This window comes from Convolutriloba macropyga, chromosome 10 (assembly GCF_964194025.1).
Source record: "Convolutriloba macropyga chromosome 10, txConMacr16.3, whole genome shotgun sequence".
NCBI classification, from domain to species: Eukaryota; Metazoa; Xenacoelomorpha; order Acoela; family Convolutidae; genus Convolutriloba; species Convolutriloba macropyga.
The window spans coordinates 15,582,089-15,605,090 of NC_134477.1; the positions used below are offsets into that span (position 1 = coordinate 15,582,089).

Consider the following 23,002-nt stretch of genomic DNA (forward strand, 5'->3'; position numbering starts at 1 on the left):
TTAATTAAAACCTAGCAGTTGTTATTTCTCATTTATGAAAATGACCATATGGTCAGCAGTCGCATTAAAAACTTTATATACAACTATAGAATAACATTTGCTTGCGTTTTTCAATCAAACAGTATTCCATTCTCAGTAACCATCAAGCATTGTCTTCAGCGCTGTAACTTATTCCTTCTCTTAAGTATTAGTTAGAGAACCACTTTTGCAGGTATGATTTGGTTTATGTACCTGGCAGAATTGAAACGAAGCCCAGCACTAATCAATGTGGCATAAAACTTAGTTATCTAAATGTTTTTGCACACTTATTCAGTTCAAATTGGCCAATCTGAGTGTCTTTTTTAACTACCATCTCTGTTGTTATTTTCTTTGAAAAGCAGTTGAAAAAAACTGCCCTGCTGAACCAAGAGTTTGTCAAACCAAGCACTTCAATACCGCACTTAAAACAAGTGATTTCAAAACTTATTTATTTATTATAGGAGACGATTCAGAGGGTGAGTAATAAATCAGAAAACTATTGACAAGATCAATGTTTTCAAAAGAACGAGACTGTTTATTTAGATTGAGTTTTCATGCTCATAGTTTTATATTCCAATTTCATTATTTTATCGCGAAAACCTTGCTCTTGAAAACAAAATATGGATACTTGATTTGAAAAACATCAGATCTAGAATAAAAGCCTAATAAAGCTGTTCTAAGTATAATTTTAACGGGGCTTAATTCTTGTTTGACTGAAAGCCACTTTTCATTTCATGAGTTGTATTAATCAGATATCAATGCTGTATCGTTTTTCTTATCTAAATTGTTGAAAATAATATCCAAATTCCATACTTAAAATAAAGTAACGGTTCTTTGGTTCCAGCTCATCTCGACATTAGAAGTTGGAATCCAAAGTTTTCCTCCATATGCCAGGAAAATTTCTTTTTGTATATCTTTCTTCGTTGCCAAAAGTAAATGTTTTTTATCGCGCACTCATTAGGTATCGAGTTTTTGAGTTGATATAAAGTCTTCTTTTTTAGCATTTTCATAGCCATGAAGCAGGAAATTAAAGGCACTGACTGAATTAAGCTTCAAGGACGACCGAAAAGAAGGAAAAATACGAACACGACAATCTGGAGAATTTGAAAGCAGTTTGAAAATTGTTTTCTACTTGAATAAAGGTATACTTTTAGGAATATTAAAGATTAGGGATTCGCTGTTTTCTGTTGGATCAATAGCCAGTTGAAAAAAATCATCTGATTTTCAGCATTTGGGGTGATTAAATATTATGCGCTCTGAAGTTAAAAATTGCCACAGAAACACAAAATGCATAGGCATTGATTGGGCTTTTTACATTTCCATTATGAGTTTCCGTTGCTATAAAAAATAGAGACAGACACAGACACATCTTGTTCACAGACACTCACGACACAGACACTCACGACCCATCTTGTTCGATCTTCTGCTGAAAAGAATTGATCAAAAACAAAACAGACGCTTTGAAGCCATTTCAACCCTTAATAGTTACACCGAATTACTTCAAGGCTACAGCAGGTTGCCAAATTAATTAAAAGTAAAAATGAACACTTTGCTCGTTCTCGACAGTTTTAAATAGTTTTTGACAAAAGTTTTAAAATTACATTAAAAAACAACTATTTATGTTTGCAGCTGCCTCACTATCTAATATTCTCTCGGACGGATCAAAAAACGATCATCACCTGATCCGGTGTAAAACTGCAAAAATTACTATTTTTGAAATTTTAAATGTTTTTCAAAGTAACCGAATTGCAAAAATTTTATTAGTTCGAGATAATTGCGAGGTTTTAGCTTGTCAATTATGATTATGTTTTGATTCCAGTTCATCGCTGACTTCAAAAAAAAAAACGTCTACAAAACCTTTTGAGTTTGATGATGGGACTCAATATTATGACAGAACGAACCTTATTCACCTCAGAAATTAGTTCCCAAAAAGACGTGCTCGCGGGTCGTGCATACTATGCCAGAATAAGATTATGAATGTTCTGTCGTGTCGTATTTTGTTCTAGTCCCTGGCCCGTTTTTTAACCATTGTGCCTCTAACTTCACTTGCCTCTCGTTGTTTGGCCAATATTTTTACAGAAGCTGTTATTACTAAGTTTTATTATAAATCTCTTGTTTGCTATTAGTCTCCTTTTTTATTCTGACGTACACCTTGCGTTGCTATCATTTATTAAGCTTATATTTAGCTTTACAAAGCAGCTTACAGCTTATATTGTACAATAATTGCAAAAACTTTAGAGATATTTGCATTATAAACGCCAATAACAGAAAGAACCCTAATTTAAACCAAATGTGATGACAAATTTAGGCTGGGGTACAAAAAAGTTTTTGGCAATAATTTGAAGTAAAAAAACTAAAATCAGATCAGCTTTTAAGGAGTACGAAACTGTGTTTGCTCACAGAATTAAAATATGAAAAATCTGTTTGATTCAGCATGACATGCAATGAGTGCTTTTGGATCAAGCTGAAAAACAGAACACTTGCTACATGAAAAATTTAACTATAATAACATGTATGCGCGTTTTTCTCTGCATGACAATAACACAGCATGAACCAATTCTCAATCTAAGAGACAAGCAAACAAGCTAGAAACAACTGAAGAAAAAAATGTTAGAAAAGCTGTAAGTTAACAAGCAAATCAAGCTAACAGTTAACAGCTAGAAAACTTGAGATACTCAAAAAGAAAAATTGTTACTCATAATCTAAATTTATTGCGACAATTTCATCATCAAAACGAAAACAACAAATCAAGAAAGAACTCATAACAAAGTTATAAAATGTATCCCACTTTTCTTATCATGTCTGTGCAGTCATTTATTGTCTAATTCTCAATTCAGAGTTTACATCAGAATAACATGGAACTTTTCTTCATATGCTCTGTAGACATTTTGACGAAGTTACTTTTCATGAGGCAAAAGGGGTGTGACCTCTTCATTAAAGCCAGTCTATTCTTAACATGCTCGATATTAAAATTTGATTCCAGAAAATCACTAGCGTCGCCATCCATGCATAAGTCGTTTGAATCGTCTGGTTTTTCATGAGTTAGTAAAAAGTAGGCAAAACAAAACCCCGTAATAAATGAATCAAAACCAGCCCGATGTCCGAATGATGAATTCATGTCGTTTTTGGTTCGGCTGTCTGGGTTTAAATTTTCTGGATCTTCGTGGTCCAATTTTCTTCGTTTATCCGAATTTCGCTGATGCGTGAAATAATATTCCGCGTCTAAAACGTCATCAACATTGTGGCTCAATACACAATTCGTTTCATCGAGGCAAAATCCGCTTTGAGCAAACTTTTCACAAATTTGCAAGCAAGGCTGAAGTGAAATATTATTTCCTTTCAGAAGTTCGTTAAATTTCCGACCAACTTTACAGGGAATGTTTATAGTCGGTTTCAAACTATTAAATTTTGGAAACAAAATTTCGACATGCTTTGCACTACTTGCTTGCTTGATAACATTATTGCGGTGAATTTTCTTGAATATGTAACTCAAATAGCTACATGATAAGTCTTCAGAATCGAAAGAAATATATTTTGTGTCATATACTCCACCGCGGAATAAATCGTTCACATTCTGCTGGAAAACATCGGCTCTATCCGGTAAGTTGTCGTAAAAATGGTGATACAGAAACAACAAGTCGCAAAACCCGTTGTGAACAACAATTGGGACTTGACTACGAATAATTTGTAAGACGACTTGACGAATTTGAACATCTGCGGGTTTGAATTGACTCGGGTATTTTGGAAATTGGATTTTATCTCTATCATCTAAACTGTAGCCCAATCCAGTTTGAAAAAGGTGGTTGAAATCAAAGCCGTGTTTTATTAGAAAACTGGCAGCTTTGGGCTCGATGATGAAATTTTCACGGCAGAGGGTTTTGGCATCGAAAACGTACACATCAAAGGGCAATAAACACCCTGAAAAAAACACTTCATCAAATGTAAAACAGAAAGTAAGATCCCATTTATTGCCTTTATGCTTAATTAATGCGTTAATAAGGATTATTGCCCTTTAAAAATTATTAACCAAAACTTGAGCTAAAACATTTCTAATATAGCTAAATGACTATTAAATAATTTGGAACTCTTTCGTTTCCCCCCAATCGAATACGACCATATATAATTGCTATTTTACACATTTATAAACTTGTTGTGATAAACTTATTAAATAGTCTCCACTTGCACTCGTGAGGCTATTTAGTTCTTTTTCAGCCAACCGATTGAAAGTCCGGATTACATTAGATTACCTCTTATTCAGTAGAGGGTTTTAGAGGCCGGCATTGTATGTGATGGTATTTATTATTGGAGCCAATTCGCTAAGAAATACATTCAACGGACTGTCATACCACGAAAAGAAACCTTTGTTGGGGAGTCATTACCACTGGGGTGGTCTCAGTTTCAACGTGAGAACTCCGGAGAGATCAAAATTACTTCAAAATCTTCTGAACGTTGGGTGTGGTCTGTATAAGAAAAGTAATTTGGTGATTTGGCACGACGTAATTAATAACGCAATTACCCCATTTAAGCAAACAAAAGCCTGTCCTGTTCCTGAGCTAATTGACATTCTTTTGCAATATTAAGACCGCATTGCTGCTATTGTATTTAAAAAAAAACCAATTGGTGCTCCGCTCTGTCTAGAAGACCTTCGATCGACTGGAACTGTTGTCATTGACGCCTTTAAACAGCTTATTTTGCATCGTAACAGGAAAAATCACAATCTTATCAACGAATTTTCAAAACTGCATCCTTGCGTTGTTGCTGAAGCAAGAATTTTATTTGCCCTCTGGTGAAAAAGAGATAAACTAGAGCTTTTCGGACCACGGAAATTCTGTGCTAAAAGGCTCATCAAGAAGAGCAAGCCATCTCAGAAGAAGCGAAAGAAAAAGCAGCAGCAGAAAGCTTAAGTACTTTGGTTTTTCCGAGAGACTTCTAGATCCTTTGTTGGTGGGGAGGCCCGAGGTTGGACCGACTTACTCATTAATTAAGCTAATCGCGATACTATTTTAATTTTTTTGTGTAAACTATCCGGGACTGAGTATGGACTTTGATAATTGTCGAGACACAGACTCTGATCTAGACTGCTTTGAAATTGACTCTATTGTAGAGGAAGTAGAAGCCATAGAAGGCGATGATACCGCCTCGACCAAAGATCTACTGAAAAAGATGATTGAGCTGATAATAAAACATGATGAAATTAAATCCCTGAAACAAAATCAGCGTAAACTGCAAGACATGGCAGTATTCAATAAAAATGAAACTCATAAACTCGACGACAAGGACGGTGGAGCTCCAAAAATACTCGCGGAAATTATGCCTCATATTCCACAATATTGAAAACAAAGGTGATGCTTTAACAAGTATACTATACCTTCTCAAAGACGTGTTACAGATTAATCTAAATCCATCAATCATTGCAGCATGTCATCCATTCAACCAAAATCTGAAAGCTCCTATCATCGTCAAATTCATTTATCATCAAGACAGGGATTTAGTTTGGAGACGAAGAACATGGTTGACGGGGATATCTAATTCAATGGGACGGGCGGTTCAAATTGAAGAATGCTTAGCCCCGAGAGACCGGGAGATTAAGAGTGAGGCAAAGCAAATGGGACTACTTGCTTATACTAGACGACAAGATGTTTTTGTGTATAACCAGAATCATCCTAATGCAGATGCTATACAAGTAAAGAAAACTGCGGAGTTGAAAGATTATGTTGCTATCAAAAATCCTAAGCAAGACTGTATTCCAACGAAGCCCACTCAAGTGCAGTTGAATAATCACATCGAAACGCCGAAACAGCCGCCAACACTGACAAGAAAACCATCATTCTTGTTGCCTCACGGTGCTAAGCGAAAACGATTTCAATTGTCGCCAGCTCTTGAATCAGAGGATACAGCGTCCCCAGCGAATGATATTGTTCAATCGCTAGTTCCTGCATTCGTTGAAGCAATAAAAGAAGCTAATCAACCAATTGAGAAATGTTCGACTGAGGTGATCACTAATGCGAATGATACAAATTGTAGTTTTCGGAGCTCCCGAAATGTTTAATGTTCTTGTGATGCAGTTAAATGTGAGGTCCTTAAAAAAGAACCTGGACAAATTGGAAGAACTAATACTAGATCTTAGTTCTCCTCCGTCTGTTCTATGTTTAACTGAAAAATGGTTATCTGAAAATGATGACCCAAATTGTTTCTTATTACACGGTTACTCTCAGTATCTAACAAAATGTAGACCTTCAAGGGGCGGAGGTGTGATGATTCAAGTGAGAAATGATTTGAGCATAAGCGAAGAAACTGAAACCTGTTTTGAGGAAGCTCTGTTTGCTGAAATTTCTAAAGCAGGAAAAAGGTTCAAAGTCCTAACTATTTATAATAAACCTCGTAACAACAAAAAGCTTTTTGTAGAGCTGCTAGACCAGTTCTTCGAAAAGCATACATCAATTGAAACTCCTTTTGTTGTCTGCGGAGATCTCAACTTCGATATTCTGAAAGATAACCAGCTGATTAAGGATTACAAAAATGCGATCCAGTCTAATGGTTTTGAACTGTTTGAAACATCGCCTACTCGAGTAACAATTTCTTCCATGTCTTGAATTAATCATATCATACAGCAGAATTTTGTATCGCCGTAAGTTTCTGTTCTTGAACATCAAAGTTTTTCTGATCATTACCCCCTAACAATTAAATGGAAGACCACACAAAAATGTTCAGAAGTAAATGCATTCCGTGATACATCTTTCCTAAAAAGCCCTGCGAAAGTTGAGCAGTATAAGGTCGCATTACATGAACATCTTAGATCTTTAAGAAATTATATTGTTGAAGCAGCTTATGCTGACGAAGCTTACAACAACATCAACAGTTTGTTCATGGAAATCACTGATGAGTTTGCCCCCTTTTAGGACATTCCAGTCTAAAGTAGGAAAGAATCCCAAATGGATATCAAATGAACTTAAAAATTTAAGAAACAGTAAACACCTCGCTCACTGTAAATGGAAGAAAACAAAGAAAAATGTTCATCTCGAAAAATTTAAACTGCGCTACAAGTTTGAAAACCTGGTGAGAATAAATAAGAAAAGGTATTACAAATGTTTTCGAATCATGCATGGGAGACTCAAGACAAGTCTATAAACTTTTAAATGATCTAAGTGGTAAAAGCATGGAAAAAACGTACACTTTTTACGTAACTGTGGGGTTGAATGTCCTAATGACAGTGATATTGCAAACGCATTCAACGATTTTCTTGCTGATGCTGGGCTAAATATCTCAAGTAAGTTTCCTTATGTTCCTCTCCAAACTACACCTTCAAATGACAAGTCAAGGTTCCTCTATCCAACATCAGATAATGAAGTACAAAAAACTATTGATGAATTAGACAATAAGTCTTCTTCCGGGCTTGACAATATCAGCAACGTTCTGGTAAAAACTAGCTCAGAGGTTACTGTTCCATACTTAACATATCTTATCAATCTATCCTTCTTTAAAGGAAAATTTCCCGGAGCTTTAGCAAAAGCCAAAGTTAATCCTTTGCATAAGGATGATGATCAGACCGATGAAAACAATTATAGGCCAATATCACTGCTTATTACTTGGAGTAAAGTTTTTGAAAGAATTATGTTTATTCGATTGTATAATTTTTTCGAGCATAACCTGTTGTTTACGAATAAACAATTTGGATTCCGCCAGAAACACAGCACTGTTGATGCCATGGTCGAATTTATTGAAAGGATCCGAACTTGTACAAATAAGTTAATAATAAGTTTCTTCCTTGATATAAAAAAAGGCGTCTGATACGATTGATCATAAAATTTTGCTGCATAAATTAGAATTCTATGGTATTCGCGGTAACTGTCACAAGTGGTTTGCTTCGTATTTATCTAATAGGTACCAAAGAGTTCAAGTCAATGGTTGCTTATCAAACTGGAGAAAGTTAAATTGTGGAGTACCACAAGGATCAATCCTCGGACCTCTTGTTCATTATTTATATTAATGATATTACCGCATGCTGCAAATTCACAAATATAATTCTGTTTGCAGATGACACTAATATATCATCGATTGGATGTAAACCTGAGGACATTGTAACGGATCTCAATGAAATTGGCAGTTGGCTATTAGCAAACAAATTGTCCCTTAATTTGGATAAAACAGTTCAGTTAAATCTAAGTGCTAGTGCTTCCAATCACCAGTATAGTATGAACAATTGTCCGGTTATTATTAAACAAAAGTGTAAATACCTTGGCTTAAATTTAGATTCTAAACTGACGTTCAAGTTTCATATTGATTATGTTAAAAAGAGACTCGGTAAACAGTGTGGTATTATTTGTAAGTTAAAACATTACGTTCCAAGGCAGTTGCTAATTCGCTACTACAAAAGCAATATAAATCCAATAATACAATACGGTATTTTATTATATGGTTCCACAAAATATTCAAATTTGGAAAAAATTTATCTACACAAAAAAAATTTTAAAGTTTATTTATTTTCGTAACCGCCGTGATCATTGTGAAGATATATTCCAGAGACACAAAATAATGTCAGTATTCGAACTACATATCTACGAAATGCTGAAGTTTGTCCTGAGATCTATATACCAATTGCATTCTGAAAAATACCTTAATGATTTATTTTGTTTTGAGAACAAAAGATCTACTAGAAATGATTCTTATAATCTTTTGCATGAACCTCTTTGTAGAAAAAAAGCTGGAAGACTGTCAGTGCGATTTCGCGCCGCAAAACTTTATAATCTGTTAGCAAAACAGAATCTGTTCACTACTTTTGATAACTGCACTGTTAATGACATAAGTAATCTTTATCACAAATTGAAAGACTCTTACATACTTAACAACAGAGAGCTTGTAAAACACATTTTTTCTCTGTAAGGGTTATTTTTTTAATACCATTTACGTGCATGCTACAGCACTACCAGAATAAGCCTGGCTTCAGAAACTTTGAGTAGCATGATTCAATTTTCTCGCACATATTTTCGTAATGGAACTGGAAATTGGGAAAAATTTACTTCTTAATGTATTTCCTTAAAGTATTTCCTTTATGAAGGGCAGAGTGTTGAGGACAATTTGTCCCGTTGTCTGTCCCCTCCGAGTCTCTTTATAGATTGATGTTTGTTATAGTTTGTTTATATTGAGTACTTGGAGAAATTAATTCTTTCTTTCTTTCTTTCTTTACTGGTATGTACTAAGTGTAATGACATGCTACACAATTTATTATCAGACAAAAACAGGTATTTGTTCACAATTGGTGATAAAAACAAAAAAAAGTTGTTCACGGTGGAAAGAAAACCAATAATTCGTTGTTAAGAATTTCATTCCTTAAAGATTGCACGAAAAAATGCTACAATGATAATTTTTATGCCAAAATTCTAGTGATTAACCTAATCCCTTTTCTTCGAACTAGAAGAAAAGTAGCTTTTCGAACAAAAATTCATTGAAATGATTGAAAAGAGTAAAAACCAGTCGTTATCAATAAAAAAGGCTTTGAAGTTAATCATTTTTATCGAAGATTCTATATAGAAAAAAATAGGAAAATGGAAGCACTGCTTTCTTCTAACCGGACTGTTGTTTGTGGTGGTTGTGAACATAGAATGCCAGACCGACACTCACGATGGATCTAGTCTGGGCAGCCTTCTTCACTGACTCGTATCTCTCCTGAACTGAGGAACACCTAAACAAAAATGATCACTTTAATTTGCATTTGATTTCTCTCCCGGAATTTGTAGCAAATCCTCATCATGAATTTTATTTACACATAAGAGAACAGCTTCACGTTCTAATCTCCTTTTACGTAAAAATGGTTTGAATGACCTTTTAACTGTTTTAATCGTATATCGTCAGATTTTCCTTACATTATAATCAAGAGCATTATAATCATTTTCCTTATTTGGTAACACTACGTAATACCTACCGAGGAGCTAGAAGCATTTATACAATCAAGAAAAATAACTATTTGACCTGTCACAGCGCATGTACGCTGTCGACTACAGAAATTTTTGCATAGAAGAGTCAAGAATGGAACGCTCAATAACACAAAATCAATGCCATGGATAAACTAATGCTTTCACGGTCAGTATGAGAGCCACAAAAGTTTTAGCATACGATGTTATTCACCCGATAACAAAGGTGCTCTAAATGTGCCCACACCTTTGCTACATTTCCTGTAGTTGACGATATCGCTTCACAAGCTTTTCAGTTCAACCATAACAGCTGTAAACATTCAGTAAACCTTCATGAAGTACACTGAACCCGCCCCCCCCCCCCCCGCGCAAAAATTTCACCAGAGCATCATCTGCTACACTTAGTATAATTCCGCCCGTTAACTTAAAGTGACACATGTATTATCGCCACTCTAAGGATACTAGAACACCTAAAATAGCAAATAGTAGATAGGGCTTTGAATTAAACTAAGAGGCATGGATTATTAAAGACCTTCGCAATTCAATCCTGGACAATTAACGGGTCGGCTTCCTTTCCCAGCCATAAACAATACCGTATGCTAAACAAACTTAACAAAGTTTCAGAACTCATAATAGTTTGTATTGCGCAGTAAGAGGCGAGAATAGTCAATACATTTTGTATATACCAGTAAGAACAAAATGTATATATAATTAAATAGAAAAGGACAGCCGAGAACAGGCTACAGTTAATGCACTGCAGACTAAAAGCCTACTGCTGCTCCGCTACGATTACGCAGAAAAAAATTATAGTAAAATACTTATATTAAGTTGTCAAACTATCAATTACAGATTACCATTTAGTACCAATTAACCACAATCATTAGTTAACGTACCTTGATGATTCTCCCAACCCACTAAGTTCAAAGTCAATAGAACAGAAGGACGACTTGTGAATGATTTCGACTAGCTCTTGATAACTTCTCCCATCAAAGTTGCTCACATTCAACTCAACTATAGGAACATTGATAGTAAAATCTGCCATGACTATCAATCAGCTTTTGTTGTTGTTGTTGTAAGTTACCGTCTTAGTTGCATCTTTTTCATTCTAACCTGTAATAAAAACGTAGTTTGTTACAAGTCTTAGCCATTAATTTGTCCATCGCAATCAACAAAATTAATAAACGTATCATATATAATAGCCGTTTCATATATAATAGCCGATTGTAGCTCATGGAACGTTTATGTTTTTAAGAACAAAAGTATCAACAAGCAGTAAAAAGTAAAAATCAGCCAGCCCGTGTTGCCGAGTAAAATTTGCTTGTTCAGAAAAAAAATAAAACCTTTAGCCATCTCAGAATTTACAGCATCATTCCCGGGGAAAGGGCAAGAAAAGCGGATTACTCGTTGGATTGCGGTAGTTTTGGACAACTAAGATCAAGTCCACCCAATTTAGTTTCGTTCAGTACTTTTGAGATGGGATAACATCGTATGGTCCTCCATCACAATAAGGACAGCAGTTCGGAACGTCAGCAGATATACTTTTCAAGAATGAGAATAGCACAAAGCAATATCCGGTTCTAGTTTGTTGCAGTTTACTACGCATAATACGTGGCTACGTCTGCTCCTCCTCTGGCATCTTTGGTGGCAGCCTGTTTAGTAATTCTCTATCTAGCTTCAATTAATCGCGGACCGCACCTTGTTGAATGCTTTTGAACTCATGTATGTTGTTGTTGCTGGTGAACGAACATTTTTACTTGGTCACTATAAGTATGGTATTGGTATGGATGTGTTGTTGATGAACTCAAAACTGGCCTTCTCGCTCCAAGTTGTAAACAAAATTCCATTTCGCTTTTCAACAGTGTAAGAACGTTTGGGACTCGAAGTTGCGGTTATGAGCATTGGCGACATCACACCACAAAGGAGACACCCACCCTTTCTAATATTCCTCATATTAGATGTTCTGTTGTACTCCGCATTAGAGAATCTGCCTTTAAAATTACTGGTAAATCATGCTCTTGTGCTGTTCTCTATGAGAAGTTGTAGTATATCGTTAACACTAAAATAGGATCTACCGTGTTGAAAGCGGCGGGGAGATCCAGAACTACAAGGAGGGTAAGGCTGTTTTTATCATTTCGGTTACCAGAACACTGGTCGGATGTGGATTCCATTTTTTCAGAAAACACTCCCAAAAGTTTGTCAGACTCGATAAACTTTGCTGCAAAACAAAAACATAAGCGACTAACGTCGGGCGAATTGCTCTCAAACGACCGGAGAGCGGTTGGCTTCTTCGGTAGCTAGCAACGGTTTAGTGAGTCTAGCTTTAGCTTGATTCGACTCTGCACCTTTTAGTTTTCTAGCCTTGTTAAATAAATCAAATAAAAATGATTTTAAAAATTTGCAAAATATTGCAAAATTTAACAGAAAAACTTCCAGATTGCGCAATGAAAATGTTAAAAACTATTGTTTGTCTCTGAAGTTATGTCAAGTAACCCATCTGCAAGACTTGAGAAGCTTCGTTGGCCAGTAATGATCGTTAAACTCAGAAAAGGACAAAAACATTCAAAAATTTTGAAAACAATCGCAAATTTTAACAAAATCTTGCTAAAAATCAAGATATTAAAATCTTCAAAACCATTTCATTGTCTCAAGAGACTATCCAGTATTCCTATTTCAAGCTTTAAATAGTTTCACTGGCTCATAAATATCCATAAACTTGGAACATAGTAATTTTCCGAAAATTTGAAAAAATAAATTTTGTCAAAAAATTGCTAAAACTGGAGTCATTAAAATATTGATAACCATTCCATTAAATCTAGAAACTATGCGACAGCTCAATATCAAACCTCGGAGGAGGTCCCTAGGACCCTGGTGCCGGAAAAAACGATAAAAAATTCAAAAAGATTCAAAAACTTGAAAAAACTGCAAATGTTTTTAAAAATTGCTGAAATTAAAATCAAAATCTTGAAAAACATTCCATTACATCTAAAAGCTATGCATTAACCTATAATCGAACCCTAGAGGAGGTTATATGGCTCTTGAGGCTAGAGAAACCAAAAAAATTAAAATTTTCAAAAAAACTCGAAAAAAAATTGCAAGTTACATACAAAACTGTTAAAATTTGTAATAAAAGCTGAAAATTATTCCATGGCCAAAAACCATTTTTCACTAACTTATTATCAAACCCTAACAGCGAATTTCTGTCAGGCTAAAAACCGGAATAATGAACGTCAAAAAAATTGAAAAAAATAGAAAGTTTTGTAAAAAAAAATATGATAAAAATTCGTGGTGTTGAAATCTTGAAAAACATTCCATTACATTTAGAAAGTATGCAGTAACCTATTGTCAAACTCTGGAGAGGTTCCCCGGCTCTTGAGGCTAAAGAAACCTAAAAACCGGAAAAAAAATCGAAAATCTTGAAAAAAAATGCAAAAAAGATTGCTAAAATTTGTCATATTAAAAAATTGGAAGCTATTCCATAGCAAAAAAACCTTTTCAGTAACTTATTATCAGACCCTTAAGGACGTCCTCTGGCCTTGTATCTGGAAAGACGTGAATAATGAAAAATGTCAAAAACATTGAAAAAAACTGCACGTTTTGTTTAAAAAAATACAAAAATTCGTGATGTTAAAATGTTGAAACCATTCCACTACCACTAGAAACTATGCAGTGACTTACTATAAAATCTTAGAGGAGGTTCCTTTACACCTCCTTTCCTGGGAAACAGTGGGGTGATGAATAGGTGGGGGAAGGGTGGGGGTCAACATTTGGGGGTGTCTTCAACCTCTAAGAACCGCCCTTTGAGAGCACTTAATGTCCACTGGGCGCTACCTGTTTATCCCGTTTTTGAGGACGAAAAGTCAAATGCGTCAGACGAAAAATTGGTCAAGCGAAAAATTGCATAAAAGACTGACAGGACTAATATAATTGCTACAAACTTCGTTTGAGAGCAATTAATAAATCTTTAATTTTAAACTCGGCCAGTTGAAGGCAAGTGAATACTATTTGAGGCTGTCAATTCAATCTGATGCAAGATTAACTTGCAATTTTATGAAAAGCTTTTTTTAAATCAAACTTACGCGATAAACGATAATGAAAGATCAATTGCTCTCGGTGCTTGATTCTATCTTTGATTTTTACCTTGGTTTAGCTTTTCATTTAGTTTTAGTAGCAAAATTTCGTAAATTGAGTTAAGCTTCCCAGAATATCAAATGAGAGCAATTTAGATCACACAAAACTTAATACAAAATCCTTATTGAGACAACGAAAAAGCGGAGGATTCTTAACGATGGCTCTTTCGCTCATTTGAAAAAGAAACAATGATCATAAATACCGATAGTTCTTTATCCATTACTATCCTCTGTTTTCCATGAAAGTATTTAAAAATTAACATTCTTAAATACCCATAGTTCTTTTTCCATATTACTGTTCTCTGTTTTTCATGAAAATATTTTAATGGCTTGATTTACTCAAATAATTTTGGTGAAAGCCAATTTTATGTCTTTTAAATTTACCTTGGAAAATAGTGGTAACTAGCTATAAAAAACCAGATGCCCCGTCCGCCTTGAGTTTCAAAACTCTCTATAGGCCAGTCAATTGCATTAAATGAACAGTAACTAGGCACGAGAAAACTAACTCCGCTTATCAAACTATTTTTTACGTATCGACGTTGAAATTTTCATTGACAAATTTCAAAAAATCATTCAATACATAATTTTAATTAAACTTTGTATGATTACAATTGGTGACATAATCAGAATGATCAAAATTTAATGATTTGAAATGCTCATGTTAGACATATACAAAACCAAAATCGAAGATAAAACGTCCAACATTAGATGAAACCAAAGAACAATATTTACATTAAAATTGGCACCAAATTCGGAACATATTCCTCTAAACAAGTTACAGTGAAAATACAAACAGAAAAATTTAACAACGTACCATATAAGTTCCCGTGGTTGATATGGATAGGTTGGGCGGAACTAATGAACATCATTTATTACTGATTGCACCAACTTACAGCGGAATTTACAACTTAATATTAATTACATTTGAATTAACTCGACTTCTCAAACAGCAATTGGTTACTGCACATGGACACCCATCTCGTACGTACAATGGACAACTAACTTGTAAAATGAAAAATCAAAATAATCTTACAAAGCAGAATTTCCTATTTTAATATCGATGGGTGGAAGATTCATTTTTTGTTGGGGGGGGGGGGGGGATCAGTTATATTTAAATTAGTGCGCTAATGGTAAAATTGATATTGAGCTTCGAAAACTAGAGCAACCATTGTTTGAAATAGTGCTGCCACTGTGTAAACAGACACAGAGCTCACTTGAAGGTGAGATTTTCCACTTATTTATAGGGAAAAAGCAACGAACTCAGCTGAACTATTACATTCCCCATTTTTGTTGCAAAATGAAGTAGTAGCTGTGAAAGATTTGTTCCCAGAGCTTCGAAAACAATATTTATCAGAAAAATATATCAATGAAGCCAAAGACAGACTTGATTTTTAATATGCTTCTCTGGGCAATTAATTACATCTCAAAAAATACATTCAATTTATATCACGACAGCCGCACCCCAGGATTATTTCAATTTCCATCGAGCATCTTTAAGATAAAACGGTTGTACCTCCAGCTTGGTTCAACTTATAGTGCTTTGTGACATTGATATTAAGCAGCAACTGTGCTCATGTAACTGAGCGCCGAGTCATAAACTCCCAGGAAGATAAAACCTCCAATTGAGATCCAGCAAACTCGTGGAATTGCACCTCGGAACAATCCAGGTAATCCTCCCTGACTTGCAACCCGCGCCAAGGACTGGAAAAATCCCATTTTGGTCGCCATCGAGTCGCTTTCCGCGAGCATCATTTGAGTTTTTGCAACGTCGATCGGGGTGGTTAAGAATCCTGAAATCGCACCCGCAACACCTCCCAGGCAAGCAGCTGCAAAAGGAGCGGTCTTTGCAATTCCCATGTATACAGCATACGACGTTTTCATCTGCTCCCAGATTGGAAATTCCAACAGAGAAAATGTGCTGTCTCTGATGACAGTTATTCGAAATCCACGATAAAGACCTCGATATCCCTCCTTTTTAACTGTTTCCTGAAAAACATCATAGCTCGATTTCGAAGCTTCAAGACTGACTTGCGATCGTTGCTTCACAACTTCCACGGGGACTCGAACAATACATGCTGCAATTGCTCCGAGAGCTGAAGCAATTGCTTGTACAGTTGCTTCAGCTGTCGATCCAGAAGGATACACAGAAAAATAAGCCTTGAATCCTTCGTAGATGACAAAGAATACGCATGCTCCTGGAATCGAACCGGAAAGGACAGATCCAATTCCCTTGTAAATTCCTGTGAATCCGCCCGACTTAAAAAATCCTTGTTCACTTTGCAAGCGAGTTTTTATAGTATCGAGAGGGAACAAACATATATCAACTGCTAATCCAGCAAGACCCCCAGCAAGGAAATTTCCGAAGAGACTCATATCTAGTATCTGAAAAAAGTAAGAAAACTTAGTTAAAAATGCCCCTCCCCAAACAGGGATTTGGAAAAATTAATTGCAATTTATTGGCTAGAGAAAAAAGGTTACATCAATTAATTTAATTGGCAAAACCTTACAATAAACTATTGCAATAAATGCAATTATTGATCAATTAGAGAGAGAGAGAGTTTAGGCTTCTGTGGGTCTTTCCACATGGGTTTGCACCCTTCATATAACGACTGAGCTGAGCTTCTGCACCGGGTTACAATGTCCACAGCTGCAGTTGAAAGCCCAGGAACTGTCTTCGTAGACTTTAAAAACTTTAGTCTCGACTTCACAAAATTGTACGAATATGGTTATACTGTTGCAAGCATTCCACTTCTTCATCGAAGACGGAATTTATTTCAACCCATAATCTTTCAAATTACTTTAGATTTGCGGAAAAATTTGTAGTACGGGAGTTTTTTGTCTCGGAATTTTGCAGGTTTCCGACGTAGGGGAATGTTGTTTCAATTTTCTCTAATTATTGGGCAATTAATTGGGTCCTGGGGGCTGATGGGTGTACCGGGGGCTGATGGGATGGCAACAGTTGGGGGGGGGGGGGCAACAGTGGGGGGAGTCAACCTCTAAGAACAGTTCTTCACAACATAAGTATAAGTCTCCAAAACAGTTTGTTAATCGCATACTTGGAGACTAGTTAGCTGAAAGGCTCTAAGTGCACTTAATGCCCGCTGGGCGCTACTTGTGCATCCCGTTTTTGAGGACGAAAAGTCAAATGCGTCAGACGAAAAATCGGTCAAACAAAAAATCGCATAAAAAATACCGACAGGACTAATATAATTGCTACAAAGTGCGTTTGAGAGCAATTAACGAAAGTAGATATGTGACACAAACAACCTCCCTTCTTCAACAACAGCTCCCATTGAAGCATCAACAATTTCGCTCCGCTTTAGTGTCCTCGACCTCGAATGCAGAGGATGGAACCCCTTAGGAGGTTGTTTCGCAAACTTGTAAAAGTATCGCAACCTTGTAAAAGTATCGCAACCATGTAAATCGAAAGTTAAAAGAAGCACAAAATCAATTTTCAGAGGAATTTTTTACGGAAATTAAAACCTCAAACGAGAAATGGAAATTCATTAAAAAAATCGGAAAGAAAAACAACATTCCAAACATCACAGAAATTGATGAGAATTGTAGAAAAACGAAAGACAAAAAATAAATATGTAACGCTTTTAACAGAATTTTCAGCGAAATTGGCATCTACAGAGCGCAGATTGTTCCATTGAACGTCGAAAAAACAGAGCGAAAATTTCAAGAGTTTAACTTTAGACCTTTTACTTTGAGGGAAATCTATAAAGTTATTGACAATCTAGACAACAACAAAGCAACAGGGCCGGGATACATCAATGCTTGGGCACTGAAGTCCGGAAAATATGCTCTTGGGACACATCTTCAGATTACATTTAACGATTGTTTTCAAGAGAAAGTTTATCCAACAATTCTTAAGGCTGCGCACATCACACCAATTTTCAAGAAAGGAGATGTTTCTGTTTTAACTAATTATCGTCCAATTTCTGTAACACCAACGTTCGCAAAAGTTTTTGAAAGGCTTTTACTTAATCAGTTTGTAGAACATCATGAAAAATTTGCGCTCTTGAACAAAAAACAATTCGGTTTCCAATCTCGAAAGTCGTCTACTGATGCTGTGCTTTATTTTATTGAAAAATAATAGGAAAAATGGAAGATAACAACGACACAGGTGCTGTATTCTTAGATCTTGCAAAAGCTTTCAATTCAATTTCACATGAGATCTTTCTCAAGAAAGCTGAAAATATCAACCTCTCTCAATCAACAATTTTTCTTCTCAAATCTTTTCTCGAAAATCGAACACAATGCGTAAAACTGGGTATTGACTTATCAGATAAAATAACTATTAATGGTGTTCCACAAGGAACAGTGTTAGGACCTCTTATTTTTCTGTCATATATCAACGATTTTTCTGTCAAGTTGGAAGGTGAAAATGATGTTGTTCAATTTGCTGATGACACTAGTATTATATGCAAATTTGAACGTAATGAAAATATTCACCAAAAAATTGAAAAATATTAGAACAAAGATACAAATACCTGACAGAGAATCAACTCACTTTAAATGCCGATAAAACAGAGATGTTATTATTTACAAATCATACTAATTCGGATCCAGAGTTTTTTTTCAAAGGCGAAGTTATCAAGCATGTCGTTATCTGGGAGCACAAATTGATTCAAACCTAAACTTTGAAAATCACCTGAACTCAGTTTTAAGCAAAATGGCTAATGCAGTTCGTTCTTTGTATCTTGTAAGAAATCAAATACCTTTAAAAGTGAGAATTGATGTTTTCAAGTCAGTTGTACTCTCTCATCTTTCTTTCAGTGGTGTATTCCTTCAAACTCTTACAGTGAAAAACTTAAACCGCATAAACAGGCAAATTAACTGGGGAATAAAAGTTTGTTTTTTTTTGTCAAAAATTTGACCACTCTATTGATCTTCTCATTAAGGATCGTATCCTGCCAGCCGAATTGTTTATCTCAAAAGTTAGCCTAATGAATCTACAAACAGACATAAGACAATGGGAAACATCCAATAATTTTAAAATGTTTTTGAGTCGCCATAACGCTAGACAGAACAAGAGAACAAATCAAATTATTTTGAAAAAAAAACAAAAACGATGTGGAGTAACAAATCCTTAATCTTGAAAAGCGGTCAAAAATGGCACAAATTGCCCTCTTCAATAAGATCTTTTAACAGTAAAACCTGCTTGAAAAATATTTTAACCGCGTTTTTGCTTCATCAACACAAGTAAGTACCCGTTAATAGACAAATAGGAGCCTTCAAATCCTGTTTTTACCTATGAAAACGAACAACCACAATTTGAAGATTATTATATTAATAACAATACTGATTAATTTATTTAACATTTTAGAGCATGTAGATATATAACCTTAGGGTTATAGTGTGAGTAATTTACATGTTTCAAAAAAAGGAGATCGAAACTGATTTTTGTCCTCAGATATTACAATTGATAATAAAGATTCCGATGAAATACAATGAGATCTAAAAAATACGAGGAAAGATCTTTTCCATTATCGCAAAAATATCTCAAGTACTTCAGCTTTTTTCAACAAATTGCTGTGATATGTAACCCTGATTCAAAAAAAAATGCTTCAATGAACTGCCCTCAAACAGTTTTCAATTACATTGAGACAAACAGGGTCAATTTCTGATAAAGTAATAAGAACATACTCTTAAATAGAAAGAAAAAAGAATAAAAAAATACTTTTAAGGCTGAATATTTGAGGGAAATAATAGTAGTAGATTGATGTAAAAGAAACCAATTTGTCAAATTAAAATTACTTCCCATATTTAAAACAAACGTTTTCAACTTTATGTTCAAAAAATATGTCTCAATGAACTGCCCTCAAACAATTTTCAATTATATTGAAACAATCGGCGTCAATTTCTAACAAAGTATTGAAAATATACTCTTAATTAGAAAGAAATGAATAAAGAAACTTTTAATGCTGAATATTTGAGTGAATATTTGTAGCAGATTGAGTTGTTTGGTCGAAGTGGCACCAACATCAGTTCTAACACTATGCGAATTTACTTTAAACAAGGTTCAATCAGTCAAAAACCAGGCAATAAACTAATAACTGAACTATATCTGTCACCGTGAAGCCCAAATTTGTTAAATCACTGCATCATAAGCATGCATGAACCCAACACTCTTAGTGGCGAGCTGAATTTTAATGCACTATGAATTGATGAGCTTCACGTCATTGTCGTTAATTACAGGAGATGATGGTTTTCACTCATAACGGTGTTGGTCCATTTAGTAGAAAGCCACTGTCTTTTTTTGCCTGACTTTTACTACCCCTACCATCATTGTCAAAATGTCTCTTGTATTTGAAAAGTTACTGTTTAATTTTAATTATGCAAGGGGGCAAAATTCATTTCGACGCAAACAACATGGTTTTATGCAACAGAGAAGTACCGTGACGCAGTTGTAGTAGTAGTAGCGAAGTCCTTAGGGATATACCATGGGTTTTCACCCTTTATGTCATTATTGAGTAAGTTTGGAATGTTGGTTACAGTTCGTGCATTGGCAGAGTATCCTCCAGGTATATAGATTGACTTCGTTGAACTTTTCTAAGAATTTCCAAAATTGCTGTGTTATTCGTGCTTTTCTGTTTTCTTTTGTTGTTAAGTCGATATGTTTACTCAGAATGTTGTGCAGTGTTCCGTTTCGTGTCCAAAAGTTATTGTCGGTCCTTTTCAGTCTGGTTTTGGGAATGTTGAAGCTGGAGTTGGAGCCTTGTCTGGTTGGTTCGTTGGTATTACGTGATATGTAGTCTGAAGTTTTAGGTCATACTTGTGGTCAGTATTTGCGCGAACAGTAGGAGACTTTGGAGTTCGAAGTACATTGAGAGTGGCAATAAGTTGAGTTCTTTGAGTCTTTCTTTATAGGGAATTGTGTTGTTTAGAATCCACTGTGTTGCATTTTTCTGTATTCTTTCAATGTTTGACAAGTCTGTTTTGGTGGGGTACCAGACCTCACATGCGTACGATATGACGGGTACCATGTATCCTCTTAATGCGTTTAGTTTGGCTTTAGTCGTTGACTTGAAGGAAATGTTACGCTTGAGGAACCACAATGATTTCAGAGATTTAGTTCTACGCAGGTTACAGTTTTCTTTCCAGGAGAGGTCGTTCGAGATTAGGACACCAAAGTCTTTTAAACTTTAACAGGTTTGACAGCAACTTCGTTCATTTTGACCACTGATTGTTTTTTGAAGTGTATCAGACTATATTTGTCATCATGGAGATTCATTTTGTTTGCGACACACCAGTTATGTAAAAGATTTTATGATTACAATATTGAGTATTGGCAGTTTGTTTTGATATCAGCAAGGCGTTCGATTCTATACCGCACTGTTTACTGCTCAAAAGGGAATCTTTTGGCTTCGACAAAATATTTTGACTTTAATACTTAACAATCGAATGCATATGGTCAAAGTGAATAACGTTTTTTTCTCTAGCAGAAGTTACATCTGGTGTGCCTCAAGGAAGGGACCCTTGTTTTACATTTTTTTCTAAAGGATATGTTGCAAGCTATCAACCATAGCAACTTCTATCTTTGTTGCAAGGATTTGAAAATTTTAACGACAAAAAGTCTCAAAAACACAGATTGCTCGAATGTTTCATGGGACCGCCATATCAGTCTGAAACTGACAAAACCGAACAACCCTTTATAATTTTGCAAAAGAGGGGTACTAGATAGCGTCTGTTTTCATGGAAAGATACTATTTTATATGTCTTTAGTGCCATCAGTTCTCTACAAATCATTCTCTTGGTATCCCTCGATAACGTCTATGCAAAGACTGAAAAATTTCCAACAACGAGCTGCTCGCTCAATTCTTAACAACTCTAGTAAATCCCTTGTTGGATCTCTAAATTTGCTCGGAATGTTGCCAATTGCTTTCCAGAGAATATGTAAAGACCTTATTTTGCATTACAATATATTGCATCATTTCTCAGATGTGGATTTCAATCGAGAGTTTGGTATTAGTTTATCTCGTTCTAAAGAGTTTTGATTAATTCTAATCGAAAGAAACAAGAAGATAAAATCTGACAAGCACACTCTTTTAAGAGTGCATATAGCTCAAATTTTCTCCTCCGGAATAAAACAGAGATTTACGAAACAACACCATATGAATTTAAAGGTGACCTTGACCGTTACCTCCAAGAAAAACCAATTTACTTCAATTCGAGCAATCCTTAATGTTATTTTATTAAATGTACTTGTGTATATTGCCATTTCTTCAATCACATTATTACCGTGCGGATAGTAAGATGTGGCGATGAAGTTTTTACATGCTGGCTGTCGTATCTGCGAATCCTAGTGATGACAACGGATTAATATTGAAATTGAGTTTGACAGTTGGTCACACTAGATAATTGACTGGACAGCCTAATCTCACTCTGTAATATCCGTGCACTGTGTACGGTTACGGGTTGGGTTGGGGCTTTTTACTAGAGCACTTCAAAGCCTCGGGGTTACTGATAAAAATCTTCAAAAAATCTTCGTCTAAGACTTTAACGATTTATGAATCTGTAAATATTAAAGCTGTTCAATATAGAGATAGATTTATTGGTCAAAAATACAATAAGTTTCAAAAGATTACAAGGTGTAAAGCTAATAAGAGAAAGGCAGCTCAATTATATGAGGTTTAGTTTTGAATATGGTCTTTGGTTTCGGTCCTATCAATGGTTGATTAATCTTAGGTTATTTTTACCCATTTTCTTTAATCTTTTTTGGATTTTCTCAAAGTTATTTTCTACCGCACGGGTCCCTGTTAGTTAAACTAACAGATAACAGGTGTACCTGCCTGACAAATCCCTTCAGGAACAAACATTCCTTGACGTCTCCCGCCAAGATGACATTCCGTTATGATTCCCATAATTATTTATGATGCTTTCTTTATATTGTTAAAATCCGGTTTACTCTTAGTAACCATCTCTTTTTGTTCTCCCATTTAT

At 35.3% G+C, this 23,002-nt stretch overlaps 2 protein-coding genes across 2 annotated transcripts in view; both read right to left on the reverse strand.

Annotated features, from left to right (window-relative positions):
* Positions 1-2,706: 2,706 nt before the first annotated feature.
* Positions 2,707-23,002, reverse strand: part of LOC142348751 (target of EGR1 protein 1-like) — a 588,447-nt gene continuing 568,151 nt past the window's right edge. Inside the window, exons 2-4 of the mRNA XM_075400240.1 lie at positions 10,820-11,036; positions 9,585-9,697; positions 2,707-3,936 (exon numbers count right to left, since the gene is read on the reverse strand). Coding sequence (XP_075256355.1) covers positions 2,864-3,936; positions 9,585-9,697; positions 10,820-10,968 — 1,335 coding nt within the window. The 5' untranslated portion in view covers positions 10,969-11,036 and the 3' untranslated portion in view covers positions 2,707-2,863. The remainder of the gene's footprint in view (positions 3,937-9,584; positions 9,698-10,819; positions 11,037-23,002) is intronic.
* LOC142348728 (mitochondrial S-adenosylmethionine carrier protein-like) lies at positions 14,626-16,455 on the reverse strand. Its single transcript, XM_075400197.1, has one exon. The coding sequence runs from the start codon at positions 16,424-16,426 to the stop codon at positions 15,608-15,610; it is 819 nt and encodes a 272-aa protein (XP_075256312.1). The 5' UTR covers positions 16,427-16,455; the 3' UTR covers positions 14,626-15,607.